The sequence below is a fragment of the Sitophilus oryzae genome, unplaced genomic scaffold, assembly GCF_002938485.1.
Source record: "Sitophilus oryzae breed Bouriz unplaced genomic scaffold, Soryzae_2.0 scaffold_1625_pilon_pilon, whole genome shotgun sequence".
Lineage (NCBI taxonomy): Eukaryota > Metazoa > Arthropoda > Insecta > Coleoptera > Curculionidae > Sitophilus > Sitophilus oryzae.
In genome coordinates this window covers 2,187,540-2,203,579 of record NW_022146309.1, presented here as the reverse complement: position 1 = coordinate 2,203,579, position 16,040 = coordinate 2,187,540, and the positions used below count along the sequence as shown (strand labels likewise).

General features: G+C 34.3%; 1 protein-coding gene across 1 annotated transcript; it reads left to right on the top strand.

Annotated features, from left to right (window-relative positions):
• The first annotated feature begins 36 nt into the window (after nucleotides 1-36).
• Nucleotides 37-15,363, top strand: LOC115880524 (coatomer subunit alpha). Its single transcript, XM_030897741.1, has 15 exons — nucleotides 37-442; nucleotides 499-937; nucleotides 991-1,195; nucleotides 1,250-1,458; nucleotides 1,512-1,713; nucleotides 1,773-1,954; nucleotides 2,013-2,223; nucleotides 2,317-2,479; nucleotides 2,527-2,748; nucleotides 2,829-2,994; nucleotides 7,361-7,588; nucleotides 9,323-9,469; nucleotides 9,575-10,063; nucleotides 10,124-10,335; nucleotides 14,966-15,363. Exons 1-15 carry the CDS (start codon nucleotides 215-217, stop codon nucleotides 15,200-15,202), a joined length of 3,540 nt encoding a protein of 1,179 aa, XP_030753601.1. The 5' UTR covers nucleotides 37-214; the 3' UTR covers nucleotides 15,203-15,363.
• The last annotated feature ends 677 nt before the right edge of the window (nucleotides 15,364-16,040 follow it).

Genomic DNA, 16,040 nt, shown 5'->3' with positions numbered 1-16,040 from the left:
ATGACTTGTGTTCGACAGGTGTTCGACAGCTGTGTTCGACAGTGACACATTCCTGACAGCTGACAGCCACGTCTACTCAAAAGCGGTCTTGTTGGCAAAACATGAAAATAATTCAATTTAAAACTTAAATACTACAATTGCTTGGCTCGTTAAGTAAAAAAGGTGAATTTTAAATTTACTAAACAAATACGGCGAAAATTATAGGACAGTAATTATGCTGACCAAGTTCGAAACCAAGTCAGCTCGAGTAAAGGGCTTGTCCTTCCACCCCAAAAGACCGTGGATTTTGGCTAGTCTTCACAACGGATGCATTCAATTATGGGATTACCGAATGTGCACCTTGCTGGAGAAGTTCGACGAGCACGACGGTCCAGTTCGAGGCATTTGCTTCCATAGTCAACAGCCCCTTTTTGTATCTGGTGGTGACGACTATAAAATCAAGGTTTCCTCTTACAATACCCCTTTAATTCCTAGCATTATACACAAACATCTTTATAGGTATGGAATTACAAGCAAAAACGATGCATATTCACACTGTTAGGCCACTTGGACTACATCAGAACAACACTATTTCATCATGAGTACCCTTGGATTGTCTCTGCATCAGACGATCAAACAATTAGGATATGGAACTGGCAGAGCAGAACGTGCATTTGTGTTTTAACCGGTCATAACCATTATGTGATGAGCGCAATATTTCATCCTAGTGAAGATTTGCTAGTTTCTGCCAGTCTTGATTCCACTGTTAGAGTTTGGGATATATCCGGTTTGCGAAAAAAGAATGTTGCTCCTGGGCCAGCCGGCTTGGAAGACCACTTGAAGAATCCTGGAGCAACTGATCTGTTTGGAGTGTCTGATGCTGTAGTAAAACATGTTTTGGAAGGGCATGATAGAGGAGTGAATTGGGCGACGTTTCATCACACTTTGCCATTAATTGGTAAGCAAATATTAGCATTTTATTTATAGTTTTTTATTTAATTTGTTTCTAAGTATCTGGAGCTGACGACCGTCAAGTAAAACTATGGAGAATGAATGATTCCAAAGCTTGGGAAGTTGATACTTGTCGTGGACATTACAACAATGTGTCCTGCGTCCTGTTTCATCCTAAACAAGAACTAATCCTCTCTAACAGTGAAGATAAGAGTATTAGAGTGTGGTGTATGCAAAAAAGAACATGTTTGCACACATTTAGAAGGTAATAAATTACATTTAACTATTACTTTGGCAATTTATTTATATTTTTTTATAGAGAACATGAAAGATTCTGGGTTATGAGTTCCCATCCCAACCTAAATCTCTTTGCTGCTGGGCATGATGGTGGTATGATTATCTTTAAGCTAGAAAGAGAAAGACCAGCATATACCGTCCACGGAAATCTGTTGTACTATGTCAAAGAAAGGTATTTAAGGAGGCTGGATTTTACCACAGCTAAAGATGTGCCCGTCATTCAGATTAAAGGTATTTTAGTAATGATTTTAATTGTATTTTGTTTAAAGAGTTTTTATTATTAGGTGGTGGAAAGGTTCCGGTTTATGGTATGTCGTTTAACCCAGCCGAGAATGCTGTTCTTCTCTTTACCCGCACCTCAAACTTAGATAATAGTGTTTATGATCTGTATGTGATCCCCAAAGATCCAGAAAGAGAAGATCACGTGCCCGAAGTTGAAAGTAAGAGATCCAGTGGACTTACTGCACTATGGGTGGCAAGAAATAGGTTAGAATTATTGGAATAAATTTTTAGACATACGTAATTCTACAGTGTTTAAATTTTAGATTTGCTGTGTTGGATAGAGGCCATCAATTGGTGATAAAGAATTTGAAAAATGAGGTGACCAAAAAAGTGCAGACTCCTTCATGTGATGAAGTGTTCTATGCTGGTACAGGCATGCTATTGTTGAGGGATACAGAAAATGTAACGCTCTTTGACGTTCAACAAAAAAGGACTCTTGCACAAGGTCAGTACCAAAAAAAAATATAATTCAGTTTGTAATAATTTAAAAACAATTTTTGTAGTAAAAATCAATAAATGTAGATATGTTGTTTGGTCGAACGATATGGCTTACATTGCTTTACTGGCCAAACACACGGTAACTGTGTGCAATAGAAAACTGGAAATATTATGTTCTATCCATGAGAATACCAGGGTCAAATCTGGAGCCTGGGATGACTCGGGTGTGTTTATTTATACCACCAGCAATCATATTAAATATACCTTGACAAATGGGCAAGTACCAATTTTTTTTTTTTTTTTTTTTTTTTAATTTCAACACTTTAGGTCTAGTAATTTTAAGCAACATTTAATATTATCACTTTGCAGAGATCACGGCATTATTCGTACATTAGACTTACCAATTTATATAACGAGGGTGAAAGGCAGCCAAGTATTCTGTTTGGATCGTGAATGTAAGCCCAGGATACTCACGGTCGATCCTACAGAGTATAAATTTAAATTGGCCCTAATAAATCATAGATACGAAGAGGTAAATTGTTCTAAAAGTTATTCAGATTGGTAAAAAATAATTTTTAGGTTCTTTACATGGTTCAAAAATCGCGATTGGTCGGCCAGTCGATCATTTCGTACCTGCAGCAGAAAGGGTACCCCGAGGTGGCCCTGCACTTCGTCAAAGACGACAAGACCAGGTTCACTCTGGCCCTGGAATGCGGAAATATAGAAATTGCTCTGGAAGCGGCCAAATCTTTGAACGATAAAGCGTGTTGGGACAAGTTAGCCCAAGCTGCCTTGTGGCAGGTAAAGTATTTTGATTCCAGTTTGATCACAGAAGTACAGTGTGATTATGTGCTATTTTTTTTCTTTTTTTTTATATACAGGGTAATCATCAAGTGGTGGAAATGTGTTACCAGAGAACCAAGAGCTTCGAAAAACTGTCGTTCTTGTATCTGATAACGGGAAACTTGGACAAGCTGAGAAAAATGACTAAAATAGCGGAAATAAGGAAAGCAAGGTCTTCTCAGTATCACGGAGCCCTTTTACTTGGTAAGAATTTTTTTTTTTTAATTTTGATGTGTCTGTTAGTCCTTTCCCACCTAGCGCATTCACCATTTTGTCAACATTTTTTAAAATATTATTTGAAAATGTTTTGCTGCATTCACCATTTTGTTAACATTATTTTTTGTTATTATCCTTGTATATGAATTTTTAAAGTAGCTCAACCTAAGACGTTTATGGATGTAAAGCACCAGATGGCGGGGCGTATTTCACAGTCTTTTACTAGAGAAAAATATTTTTTGTTACTCTGAATTTTGAAGCGGCCAATAAAAACAGGGAAAATAAAAATCGATAATTTTCGGACTGTGCCAATTGGTTACTAATCGACCAGATAATTTTTGTCTATTAGATATGATATAAAAGCTGGTAATTATACAATCCGACCATTGTAAATACCCGACAAATTCCGCAAGGCCGACAAGGTCGATGTTTTTACCGATAAGAAAAAAAATGTTTGTTTAGATAATTTTCGAGATATTTTTTTTTTTTTTTTTTTTTTTTAAAGTATTTTATATCTTTGTCCCCCTGATCTATTATAATTGGCTGCACGTATCGAGGTTCTGTTTTTCTAGTTTTAAAAAATGTTCTTAATAAAATAAATAAAAAAAAAAAAAATTAGATTAATTTTATTAAGTTTAATTATAAATGTTTAGTGTAGAATACCAGAAATAGTTTAGTAGTGTTTTTATATTTATTATCTTTGCAGTTAAGTAGTAGGCGAAAGGATAATTTGGTTTTTTGTTTGATTAATTAGTAAGTTTGATAATTTTTTCAGTGTAGAAGTGGCTGAAGTAGTGAAGAAGTAGTTGTGTAGTGTTTTATAAGAGATTATATTAGCTTATTTTGTAGATGAGTAGTAGGTGAAGTAGTTTGGTGTATTTGGGTATTTTTTCTTTTGTTTTCTCTAATTGTAGTAATTTTATTAAGTATTGTGATAGATACTCTATATCTTCCTTCAACTCCGTTGAAAAGTGCGTTATCATATAATTTTGGTTTCTTGGTAGTAGAATATAATGGAAAAATCTATTCAAATTCTATTTTAAATTAAATTAATCGAGTTTTATTAATCAAATTAATCTAGTCAAATAATAATAATAGTTATTTTCTAAATACTATACAGGGTGAGTTTCCTACGATGTTCTCTATGGGTATCTCGGAAACTACTGGAGATAGAGAGTCGGTTAAATGCTAAGGTTAAATGATAATAATTAATTAGTTAAATAATCTACCGTATGATCGAATAAAAACGGCGTCAACGATGGCTATGAAATCGCTGTCATTTTATACCTATGTAAATTATATAGCTAATTACTGATCGTCATTTCATAGCCACGTTGAAGCCGTTTTATTCGATCATACGGTATTTTAGACAAAAAGTTTTCAGATAAAAGTTGTAGATAATCACATACCTAATGAGTTTGTGTTTTCTGTTTTTCTTTAAAGCCCGTCAATATTGACATATGACACAAACATTATGTTTTTTTAAATGGAAACCATAGTTGGTAATGACTTCATAAAAAGCGCCATTTTTAAGCTTTTCAGCGATATAGGTATAATATGTTTTTTTCGAAAAATTCCGCTATAGCCAATTCTTTCTATTAATTTCCATACCAATAATACCATGCCAATTAGTTGGCATCAAAAATGTAAAAGTTCCATGTTTTCAAAAAATATCATAAAATCTGTAAAGCATTCAATTTAGAATAAAATAATCTAAGAAATGAAATGATTCTTTTATAAACCTGCATTAAATCAAATTAAAATAGGTATGTAACTTTTTAAATATTAATTACCGTGCAATTAGCATTATCAGAAATTATAAATAATGTACCAACATATCGAAATAATAATTTCCTTTGTTAATACTGGTTTTAGGAATTTTTAAAATAACAGGCAAAAATAATCCACAATTTACACAAAATAAAAGTTTCTGTTTAAATTTCTTAATCAGCTGATCACTATTAAAGTTCGTAGAAACCCGGGCTATATTACATTACTCTGAGGAAAAATAACGAAAATAATCGGGATATTTCTTGACTCTGCCCTGAAAGGTTCACGATTTGTCCTCCAGTTGACAGCGCATTTTGTCTAGTCGGTTGGGCAACTTTATGGTTGATATATATAAACAAGTACAATACCTATACATTTTCGTTTTAGTTTGGGCTAAAACGCAAGTTAAAAGAGATACAAATATGGGTTTTCGATAAAACACATTATTTTGCATTCCAGTGAAAATATAATTAAATTTAAGTTAAATATAATAAACATTTACACAGTATCCACCATAAAGTTGGATTCATAGGAAAGAAATATAATGACATGGAGTAATAGAACGATGATATAAATTAAAGTTTGCTTCCGATGAAGCGACTAGAGGGCCACTAAAAATACTAGAAAGATTGCCAGAAAGTGTCCTCAGTCAACTAAAATATCAGTTGTATTTTTTTAAATGGAACACTCCCCAGAGTTATTGCACTTTGTTTCTCTACGACAATAGCAGGAATTTAAGATTTATACTTAACCTTGTTTTTTTTGAATACTAATTTTAGAATTGGGTAATTTTAAGGTTTCATAGGTCAGTAATACCAAGATTTATATCGAAGTTTATTTACTGGATCAAAGTTAGGCGTTGCAATAATAAATGATATTGTTTTATATAGAGTGTCTTAAAAATTTATTTTTCTATATTAGCTCAAACGGTATTAACTTGTTTAATTTAATGTGGGAACACCTGTATATTTTACGAGAATCAGATGCACAATCAATCTGTCTATCAAATTATATTATACCCATTTTACCCATCTCCTTTAAGTTTCCGTATAAAAGGCATTTTCTTGTAATTTAGAACTTATTTATCAATATACCCATGGACTATTGATATTTTAGATTATTTTTAAAGATAAACAAATTTTAAAGAGTACAGATACTCATATGTATTGTCGATATAATTCGTATATTATTTCATTAAAAAATAAAATAAAACTGTTTAAATATTTTACAAGAGGACCAATTAATACGATTCCAGTATTCAAACCATTAACTGGACTGTTTGGTGTTGATTAATAATAATTGCTCCAAATACCAAAAAACTGAGTTTTATATGTGTATTGTGACAGCGTGGATAAAAAGTAACACCTAAAAAATGATATTTCATTTTTAATAAATGCTTATTTATACCAACAGAGACTTAATTTGATAACTTATTATTATATTGATTTCGGATTCAAATCCACATTTATTTATAATAATTTATTAACGAACACAATTAACTATGTAATTAATTAGTATATAAGGAAATAATGGTGTTATTTTAATTAATGGTGGCACTTTTATAAAGATTTAAATAGTTTCTTTGCATACAATCATAGTAATATTACTTTGCTAAAACGATAATATTACTAGTCTGTACATCTTGTACATTTGTTGCTCTTTAAAAAACAATCTAAAATGTCAATATTCCATGGATATATTGGATAAATGAGGGTCTAAATTATAAGAAAATGCATTTTCTACGAAACTTGAAGGATAGGTAAAAATGGTATAATACAATTTGATAGACACAATTTAATTGTGCATCTGATTCTCCCAAACATACAGGGCATTCTATTTAAATTAAAGAAGCTAAAAAATGTTGTTTCCTATTTTTAATATAAAATAAATTTTTAGACACTCTGTATACAGGTATTTATTTTTATTATTGCAACACAATAACTGATCAATAAATAAACTTCATTAAATATTTAGTATTAAAAAACATTGATACCTTGTAGAAATGAAGCTTTAAAATTTTAAAAAAAAAAAAAAAAAATTGAAAATATTTCTGAAAACGGTAAGTATTACATAATAAACCTTAATCAAATTTACCTTTATTTTAATCGTAGAAACTAAAATAATAATATACAGGGTAGTTCCATTTTAAAAAATACAACTTTGATATTTTTATTTTATTTCCACACTCTGTATCTTGTAAAAATATTTTTAAATTGTAGCTCTAATAGTCCTTCAACGAACCCCAAACTTACAATTTGTAAAAATCTCATCGTTTAGCTACAATACTCCGTGTCGTATGTGGTGAACAACCCTGTCGACATTTTTTTTATATTAGAGTTTTAAAAAATCTTTTTGTGGCAATCTTCACTTCTGCTTTGAAAACAACTTCAAATGCACCAAGCCAAAGTTGACAGCTCGCATCTGGGAGCTGTCAAATACAAAATATTTAAAAGAATTTTTTAAAAATTTAGTTAAATTATTATTATTTTAAAATAAGTGACTAACAAAATTATGTTTCGACTTTGACTTGGTGCATGCGTGTGAAGTGCGTGCGAATAATTGAATAACGCGTGTGTCGTCTTAGGCGACTTGGAGGAACGAGTGAAAGTGTTGAAAACCACCAACCAGTTGTCTTTGGCGTATTTGACGGCGGCCACTCACGGACTGACCGAGGAGGCCCAAGAGTTAAAAGAACAAATAGGGGACGAGAAGAAGTTGCCCGATGTCGACATCAAGGCCAAGTTCCTGAAACCGCCGCCGCCCATTCAACAGGCCGAATCCAACTGGCCCCTCCTCACTGTCAGCAGGGTGAGTTAGGGCGCCGCTCTATGTTTGCTTATTTCTCTCGGAACTTTTCTCGATCGCAAACCGGTATGTTAATCCAGTAAAATTGTATCGCCGTATAGAGAGTGAAAAAAAATTACGGGCGAGCCGATTTTTTCAGAGTTTGTCAGCGACTGTCTTCTGAGTGTAACATAAACAAAATCGGAAATTTTCCCCTTGCGGTTTTTGAGCGATAGGGGTGTTTTTTTAAACTACTACAACAAAATAATTAGACGCAAATTGTACATGAGAACATTCTCTATAAGTTCGCCTAATTAATTTTTATAAGTTTATTATTTCCGGACTTAGCGGCCGTTTCATGAGCTCTTTAGGGTGGTTTTCAAAAAGTTTGTTTTATAACAAATTGACCTGTATGAAAGTTGTTCATAACAAATGGACAAGCAACTTTTCCTCAAGGAATTTTTGTAGCTTCGATTTATTTTTAGAGAGAGATGAAATTAAAGAATTTTAAAAGTTCGCCCTTTTAACTAGTAGGGGGGCCTTGACGCCCCTTATTGATGAGGAGTAGGCCATCTAATGGAACCGCGAAAAACAATATTTTTTCCCCAGCAAGAGGTATCGCACCGGCTCTCGAAGAACGCTGAAGTTATTAGCAAATTTTTGCAGCCAATTTCAAGAATATTTGAATAGCTAAACCAAGATCCCAGCCGTTTGCCGTTGAGGGCGCCTGACTTAGTGCCCATGGATCTAATCCATAATTGATATATTTGGCGAAAATGAAAAAGGTTCCTTATTTCTTCGTATAATCTAGACCAAGAATTTGAGAGAGAGAGTAGAAGTTAGGAGAGGGTATCTTTCACCCCTTACTGAGTTAATGAATTCCGCGGAAATGTTCAAAAACTGTATCGTCTGTCCATAACAGTAGACTATGTTGATATGTTGAACACCTATAGCAAAATCTAATAAAATAAAAAAAAAATATTTATTTATTAGATTATTAGATATAAGTTTAAATGTGTTGATACTGTTGATGTTGGTTAAATATTTTTAAATTGTTAAAAATTCTGCATCTCTTCAATAGCAAATATTATATTATATATGTATTTAATTTTTTTTTTTTTTTTTTTTTTTTTTGCATTACAGCCGGTGCCCGTTCAAAGCCTACCTTATTTAAGGCGGGCGAATTTTTATATACTCGAAGAGGAATCGCGAGCAAAATATCAAAGTATGTTGAGGAGGTATTTTGGAAAGGTAATTTTAAATTATTTTTCAAATAAATTAAAATATAATTATTTTTATTGTATAATAAAAAATCAAAATTTTCCTGTTGATAAATTCTTAAAAAATACCTTAAATTTTAAGAATAAAATTATACCTTAAACCGCATTAAATTCTAACGTAAAGTGCTTTGGAAATGTTTTTATAAAAATACCAAATTTTCGGCATAAGGGCAAAAAGAGTTACAGCGATTTGTTAAAAAATGCATATTTTTGAAAAATACCCGTAACTCCGAAACGGTTAACAGATATCGATATGCGGTTTTCGCCATCATGTTTTTGACAAAAATTGAGCTCCAGACACCGATATTAGTTTTTGTCTATCTCCTACAGAAAAGGGTGTTTTCATTTAAAAGCGTCGAATTTGACCCACCCTGTACAATCTTTAAAAATATTCCATTTTTAATGGTTTTATTTAATTTGATAAAACTATGAAAAATCATATAAATATTGACGATATTGATTGACACGTGTCGTTGTCATAGCAGATGGCAGAAAAGGCTCAGTATCGGCCTCTGGCGACGGCGGAGAAACTGGCTGGGACGTGGGAGATGCCGATTTGGAGATTCCAGATTTGGGACCGACTCAAGAAGCCGACAACGCCGACGCTTACGTTCATCTACCCGCCCAAGGTAAATATTAAACGTCAACCTCTTAGTACGGTCGCTTAACCTTAATTTTATTCCACATTAAACTCTCGTATTAATCATCCTACCCTGGTATTTTTCCCATTTCAGGACCTTCCCCGCGTCTCACCTGGACCAAAAACTCGCAGCTGGCCGCGGACCACGTGGCGGCCGGTTCGTTCGAGTCGGCGGCGCGCCTCCTGCACGACCAGCTGGGCGTGGTCAGTTTCAAGCCGTACGAGCCTTTGTTCGCCGGCCTGTACGCGGGCTCGCGCACCGTGGCCACCCACCTGGCCAACGTACCGCCCCTCTTCACGCACCCGCTGCGCAACTGGAAGGAGGCCGCGGCGAAGAACGGCCTGCCCAAGGTGGGCACGGACCTGAACGCTCTGGTGGCCGATTTGCAATTGGGCTACCAGCTGACCACCGGCGGCAAGTTCACCGAGGCCATCGAGAAGTTCCAGAATATTCTGTTGTCGGTTACGTTGCTGGTGGTGGACACCAAGCAGGAGATTGCCGAGGCGCAGCAGTTGGTCAGGATATGCGGGGAGTATATTTGCGGACTGCAGATGGAGACCTTAAGGAAAACGTTGCCTAAAGGTGGGCTTTAATTGATTTTACGAAAATAAATCTAGTGTTTATATTATCTCCTTGTTTTAGGTACGGTGGAGGAACAAAAGAGACAATGCGAAATGGCGGCGTACTTCACCCACTGCAAACTGCAAGCGGTGCATCAAATTCTCACTTTGCGCACCGCGCTCAACATGTTCTTCAAGCTGAAGAACTGTCGAACGGCCGCCTCCTTCGCCAAGAGGCTGCTGGATTTGGGACCCAGGCCCGAAGTCGCCCAACAGGCCAGGAAAATACTTCAAGTGAGTTCTTTTATGTGACACGTAAAAAATAGTTTTTTACGTTAGAGGTTTTTCTATGCACCCATCCTTGTTTTTTTCTTAAGGATTTTAGTGATTAACTCTTAGGAATAAGAAGACTAAGGAAGGAGCATATCAAAAATCTTAGGTACACCGCGATGGGCCTCAAATATGGCCGACTTAAATTCCGGTTTATCAGTGTCGTTCTAATTTTATTTAAAAAATGTAAAACTATGATGTAGGGTAGACGTGGGGTAGAACTCAATAATTTGTTGTTTTATTTTACGTTGTGAATAAATGTTTGGTAGTTATTAAAAATTGTTATCCAAAATATATAATTCTAATAAAATAGATAAGTTATAAATAAGTATTTATTAACAGCAAACAATGCCGAATATACGCTACTGAAGCAGGTAAAGTCAAATTAACGTATATAAATTCTTTAAACATCTAATCTTTGACAAGTAATAAATAAACAGGCTAAAAATGCAAGAAAAATATATAATTTAGTTTTAATTTAAGTTGAATCAATATATGATCGGTTTACTACACGTATGTATAATTATATAGTCACTTACTAGGCGAAAAGGTGTTTCCATTATTTCACTCAATTTTTGCGGAGATCTACCGCACGCTACACAACCAACTATTTTAGAGTCCTTTTCGATAAATTGCGATAGTGTCACTATAGTGTCACTGTTTAATTTAGTTTCTGCCACAAATTTCCATCTAGATTTAATACCTTTATAGCAACTATCAGAGTAAGAATAATAATAAATAACATAAAATATATTTTTTTTTATCTGATTTTATATAAAACACAAAATTTCAAAGTCAAATTCAAATGTGTCAATGGAAACGTCAAACAGACTGTCAAGGATCCCCAACCTAGAGAGCTTTTATGGTTGCTTTTCCGCCCACCATGCAGGAATACATGGATAGCATTATGCTCCTTCCTTAGTCTTCTTATTCAAAGAGGAAGGAGCATAAAGCATATCGCGCACTTATGCGAAGCGCGGCGCGGCGCAGCGCGGCGAATTTTTGATGGGTCCGCTAACTTATGCACGGTTTTGCGTACGCGGTTGTAATTTAAAGTTTAAAATTGTTTTGAGCTGACCCTTTCAATTTTAGTATTATCTCTGTGACGGTTTGATATAAAGGTGTATTAAATCTTCATTATGTCCTCACGTTCCAGCAGCAGTTCAGAGGGAGATTTTTTTATTTTAAATGTACAATAACTAAAGAAAAAGATATGGGTGAGTAACAAAAAAGAGAAAAATTTTTGGATTCATAACATTAATATAAAAAAGAAAATGCGTTAAGGAAATATACACCTTCATTCAGATTTAAAGCGGCCCTCACACGATCAATAATATTGTCAATAATAAAAAAAAAAATTGACAATATTATTGAGCGTTTGAACGTACATATTGATGTACTTTCAATATATTGATGGATTTTCGGGACCCTGAATATACTCGACAATATTAAAGGCGGAGCTAGGCGTATTGACAATATATTGATCGTTAGGTCGCATGATTGACAAAATTTGACTAGTTTATTCGTAACCATGGCGGAAGACGGAACATCGCCGTCATTGTTTTCACCAGTTTTAGATCGCAATCATCAGGCTCTCCGTTTCTTAAACGTACTCTAAGAAGATTTAAAGTGGTGGGCCGAACCCGTTTCCTCTTTTCCGATATCCATAATTTTATATAAACGGTCTTTTCTTAAATGCTTTTCTCTATTTTTTCTCACTGACTGACACTCACTGCCAAAATGCCAAAATGACACGCTTTTTTTATCTTTAATTTTTTGGCATAGGGTATAATCGAGGGTATAATTCACACTTAATATCTGCACAAAACTTAATATTGATATATGTATTGACCGTGTCAGGCCAAACTTTCAAATAATTGATAAAATATTGACAATAAAAAACATTGACAATATTATTGATCGTGTGAGGGCCGCTTAAGAAAGACGAAAGCTGGAAGTCCAAAAGAAAAATTTTTATTAAAAATGTATTATAGAATGACCCACCAAAAACTTGCTGAACTTCTTTCTTTGTTAATACCAACTATAGAGTGTCAAAAACTAGATTTTCGCTGCCCAATTGGGCGTTAAGGAAGACTTTCAGTTTCCAAGTTCAAGCAAGTTTTTTTAATAATGTCTAATAAAACTAATAGAGAATAATTTATATTATTTGTTTTATATGGGTGATCTTTCCGTTTATTCTAAATTAAATAGTCCGTACATTGGTGGAAACCATATTTTAAATTTTTATTTATGATCTAAAAATATAACAATATTAGCTTATTTTCTTCACAGATATTGTCTCAATCCTCAATTGGGTTGTGATAATTTGGAGTCCCTAACCAACATCATATACTCTTTTGTAGCTCTGTAATAATCAAAAATGAATGTTTTCATCACCCATGATCTCAATAATTAAATTACAAGAAACAAATTCAAACAAAATAAACGGGTTCTTGACTAAACACAACCTAAATGCCAATTAGTAATACATCAATCGTAGAATCATTAATCCGAAGACACCCAAAATAAATTCCGAAAATGAGCAAAAACAAAGAAAATTTCCGCTGACCACCGCGCACTAGGGCACGCGAAGCGGCCCGAAGAGAATTTCTTCGCTTTGGATTCTAGGTCTGCAACGAACGGCGCTTCGGCGCGCGGTGCAAGCGGTTGCTTCGCTTGAGTCAGCGGACGTGCATTATATAACACAAATTTAATCCGTTGCACGGTTTTTCGCCGCGCTTCGCCGCGCCGCGCTGCGCATAAGTGCGCGGTATGCTTAATGCTATCCATGTATTCATGCATGGTGGGCGGAAAAGCCACCATAAAAGCTCTCTAGGGTGGGGATCCTTGACAGTTCTGTTTGACGATTCATTTGACACATTTGAATTTGATTTGAAATTTTGTGGATTTGTCAGTGTTTACGGAGCTTATTTTATGTTATTTATTATTTATTCTACTACTGATAGTTTGTATAAAGGTAGTAGATCTAGGATGAAATTTAGTGGCAGAACTTAAATTAACAGTGACACTATCGCGATTTATCGAAAAAGACTCTAAAATAGTTGGTTGTGTAGCGTGCGGTAGATCTCGGCAAAAATCGAGTGAAATAATGGAACAACTTTTCGCTAGTAAGTGACTATATAATACAGTAATACCCCGACTTACGCTACCTCGACTTACGCGAATTCGGAGTTACGCGATTTAATTTTCTCGTCTATTCGTTTTTTGTTTGAACGCCGTGCAGTCAAGGTCAAGCGGCGGCGTTTGTTTCTGACTCCCCCCGCCCGCATTATTATTCGTTCAGTTTACAACAAGCACATACGTGTAGTGCGGAATCGGCGCGTAGGTACATAAGTTACGATTTTGTGTTTTTTTGTGCGTTGTGCGACGACCTGAGATATTTACTAAGTACTATGGCATCCAAACGAAGTAGAACCGACTCTTTTGCTTTAAACAAGAAGAGAAAAACATTATCTTTGGAGTGTAAACTTAACATTATTAAAAGAACTTACGAAAATGGCAAATAAAAATTTTGTGAATTTAGCGAAGAAGTATGAACTTCCGGAATCGACAGTCAGATCAATTACGAAAAGTAAGAGAAAAAATTCTCGAAGCTGTGAAAAATGCTCAGTCTTTGAATTCAAGCATCATTCGTAAACGGCATGGTATTATCGCTGAAATGGAAACATTGTTAAAATTATGGTGTGATAATCAAGTAAGTGTGAAAAATTGTCCTATTGATCAGAACACGGTGTGCTTTCAAAAGCTAAACCAAATTTTTGAGAAATTAAAAGAAGAAGCTGGGGAGATGGCTAAAGATGAAACGTTTAAAGCCAGTAACGGTTGGTTCAGCCGGTTCAAAAGTCGCTGTAACTGGCATAGCATTGCAGAAAGTGGAGAGGCGGCAAGTGCAGATAAAGAGGCAGCATCTCTCTATCCAGAGAAACTCAAAGCTATGATAAATGAAGGTGGCTATACCAGCCATATTGTTTTATTTAGTCTCCAGTCCCAATTAAACATACTTTGTATGTCTTTATATGCAAAATTGTACCCCGACTTACGCGAATTCGACTTACGCGGATAGCGCTCAGTCCCACCTATCGCGTAAGTCCGGGGTATTACTGTATACATACGTGTAGTGAACCGATCATTTATGAAATTCACTTAAATTAACTAAATTATATATTTTTCTAGCATTTTAGCTTTTATTTATTACTTGTCAAAGATTAGATGTCAAAGAATTTAGATACGTTAATTTGACTTACCTGCTTCAGTAGCGTATCGGATGTTTGTGTTAATAATACTTATTAAGGACTTTATCTATTTTTATTAAATTAATACTATTTCTATAACCCAATTTTAATAACTACCAAAATTTATTCACAAATCGTAAAGATAAAACAACAAATTATTGAGTCTACCCCACGTCTACCCTACCATCATAGTTTTACATTTTTTTAAAATAAAAATTAGAAGACACTGATAAACCGGAAATTTAAGTCGGCCATTTTAGGAGCCCGTCGCTTTCGATCTATTTTTGATATGCTCCTTCCTTAATCTTCTTATTCAAAGGATTAACTAGTAATATTTTTAGGCTTGCGATTCTAACCCTACCGATGAGCTGCAGCTCCACTACGACGAGCACAACCCTTTCACTCTGTGCGGCTATTCCTACACGCCAATATACAGGGGCAAACCGGAAGAAAAGTGTCCCCTTTGTGGCTGTTCGTATTTGCCGAAATATAAAGGAGTTCTGTGCAATGTATGCCATGTTGCAGAGATTGGAAAAGATTCTATAGGGTTGCGCATCAGTCTGCATCAATTCAGATAAATTTAGAGCTTCAAAAAGGCTTAATAATCTTGTGGATGATTTATATGATTCGGTTTTTTTTTGTATTAGCTTTAGGTTAAGAACATTAATGCTACATAAACTTGTATGAAAAATGTATCAATATTATTATTGTTAATAAAATATATGTAAGTAATAGTATATGTATTTGTTTTATTTTATCCTACTAGCTGGGTAAAATTTTGAGGTCAATATTTAGCTAAAGTATGACGACTAGTTGTTTCTAACGGGTAAGAAACTCAGTGGCGGCTCGTGGGTATAAGAAGAGTTAATTTTTTAAATTGCGGCGCAGGCGAAAATTTTTATGGCGCGTTCACCATTTTGTCAACATTTTTTAAAATATTTGAAATTTTTTTGTTGCATTCACCATTTTGTCAACATTCTTTTTTTGTTATTATTTATACACTAATACCTATAATATTTTCGTTTTAGTTTGGGCTAAAACGCATTAAGTAAAAAGAGATACAACCAGTTTTCGATAAACACATTATTTTGCATTCCAGTGAAAATATAATTAAATTTAAATTAAATATAATAAACATTATATACAGTGTCCACCATAAAGTTGGATCCATATGGACGTTTTTTTTTATATTAGAGTTTTAAAAAATCACTTCTGCTTTGAAAAAAGTTTGAAAACAACTTCAAATGCACCAAGTCAAAGTGGACAGCTAACATCTGGGAGCTGTCAAATACAAAATATTTAAACGAAAATTTTTAAAATTGATTAATTATTATTTTAAAAAAGGTGACTAACAAAATTATGTTTCAACTTTGACTTGGTGCATTTTTAAAGCAGAATTGATTGCCACAAAAAGTT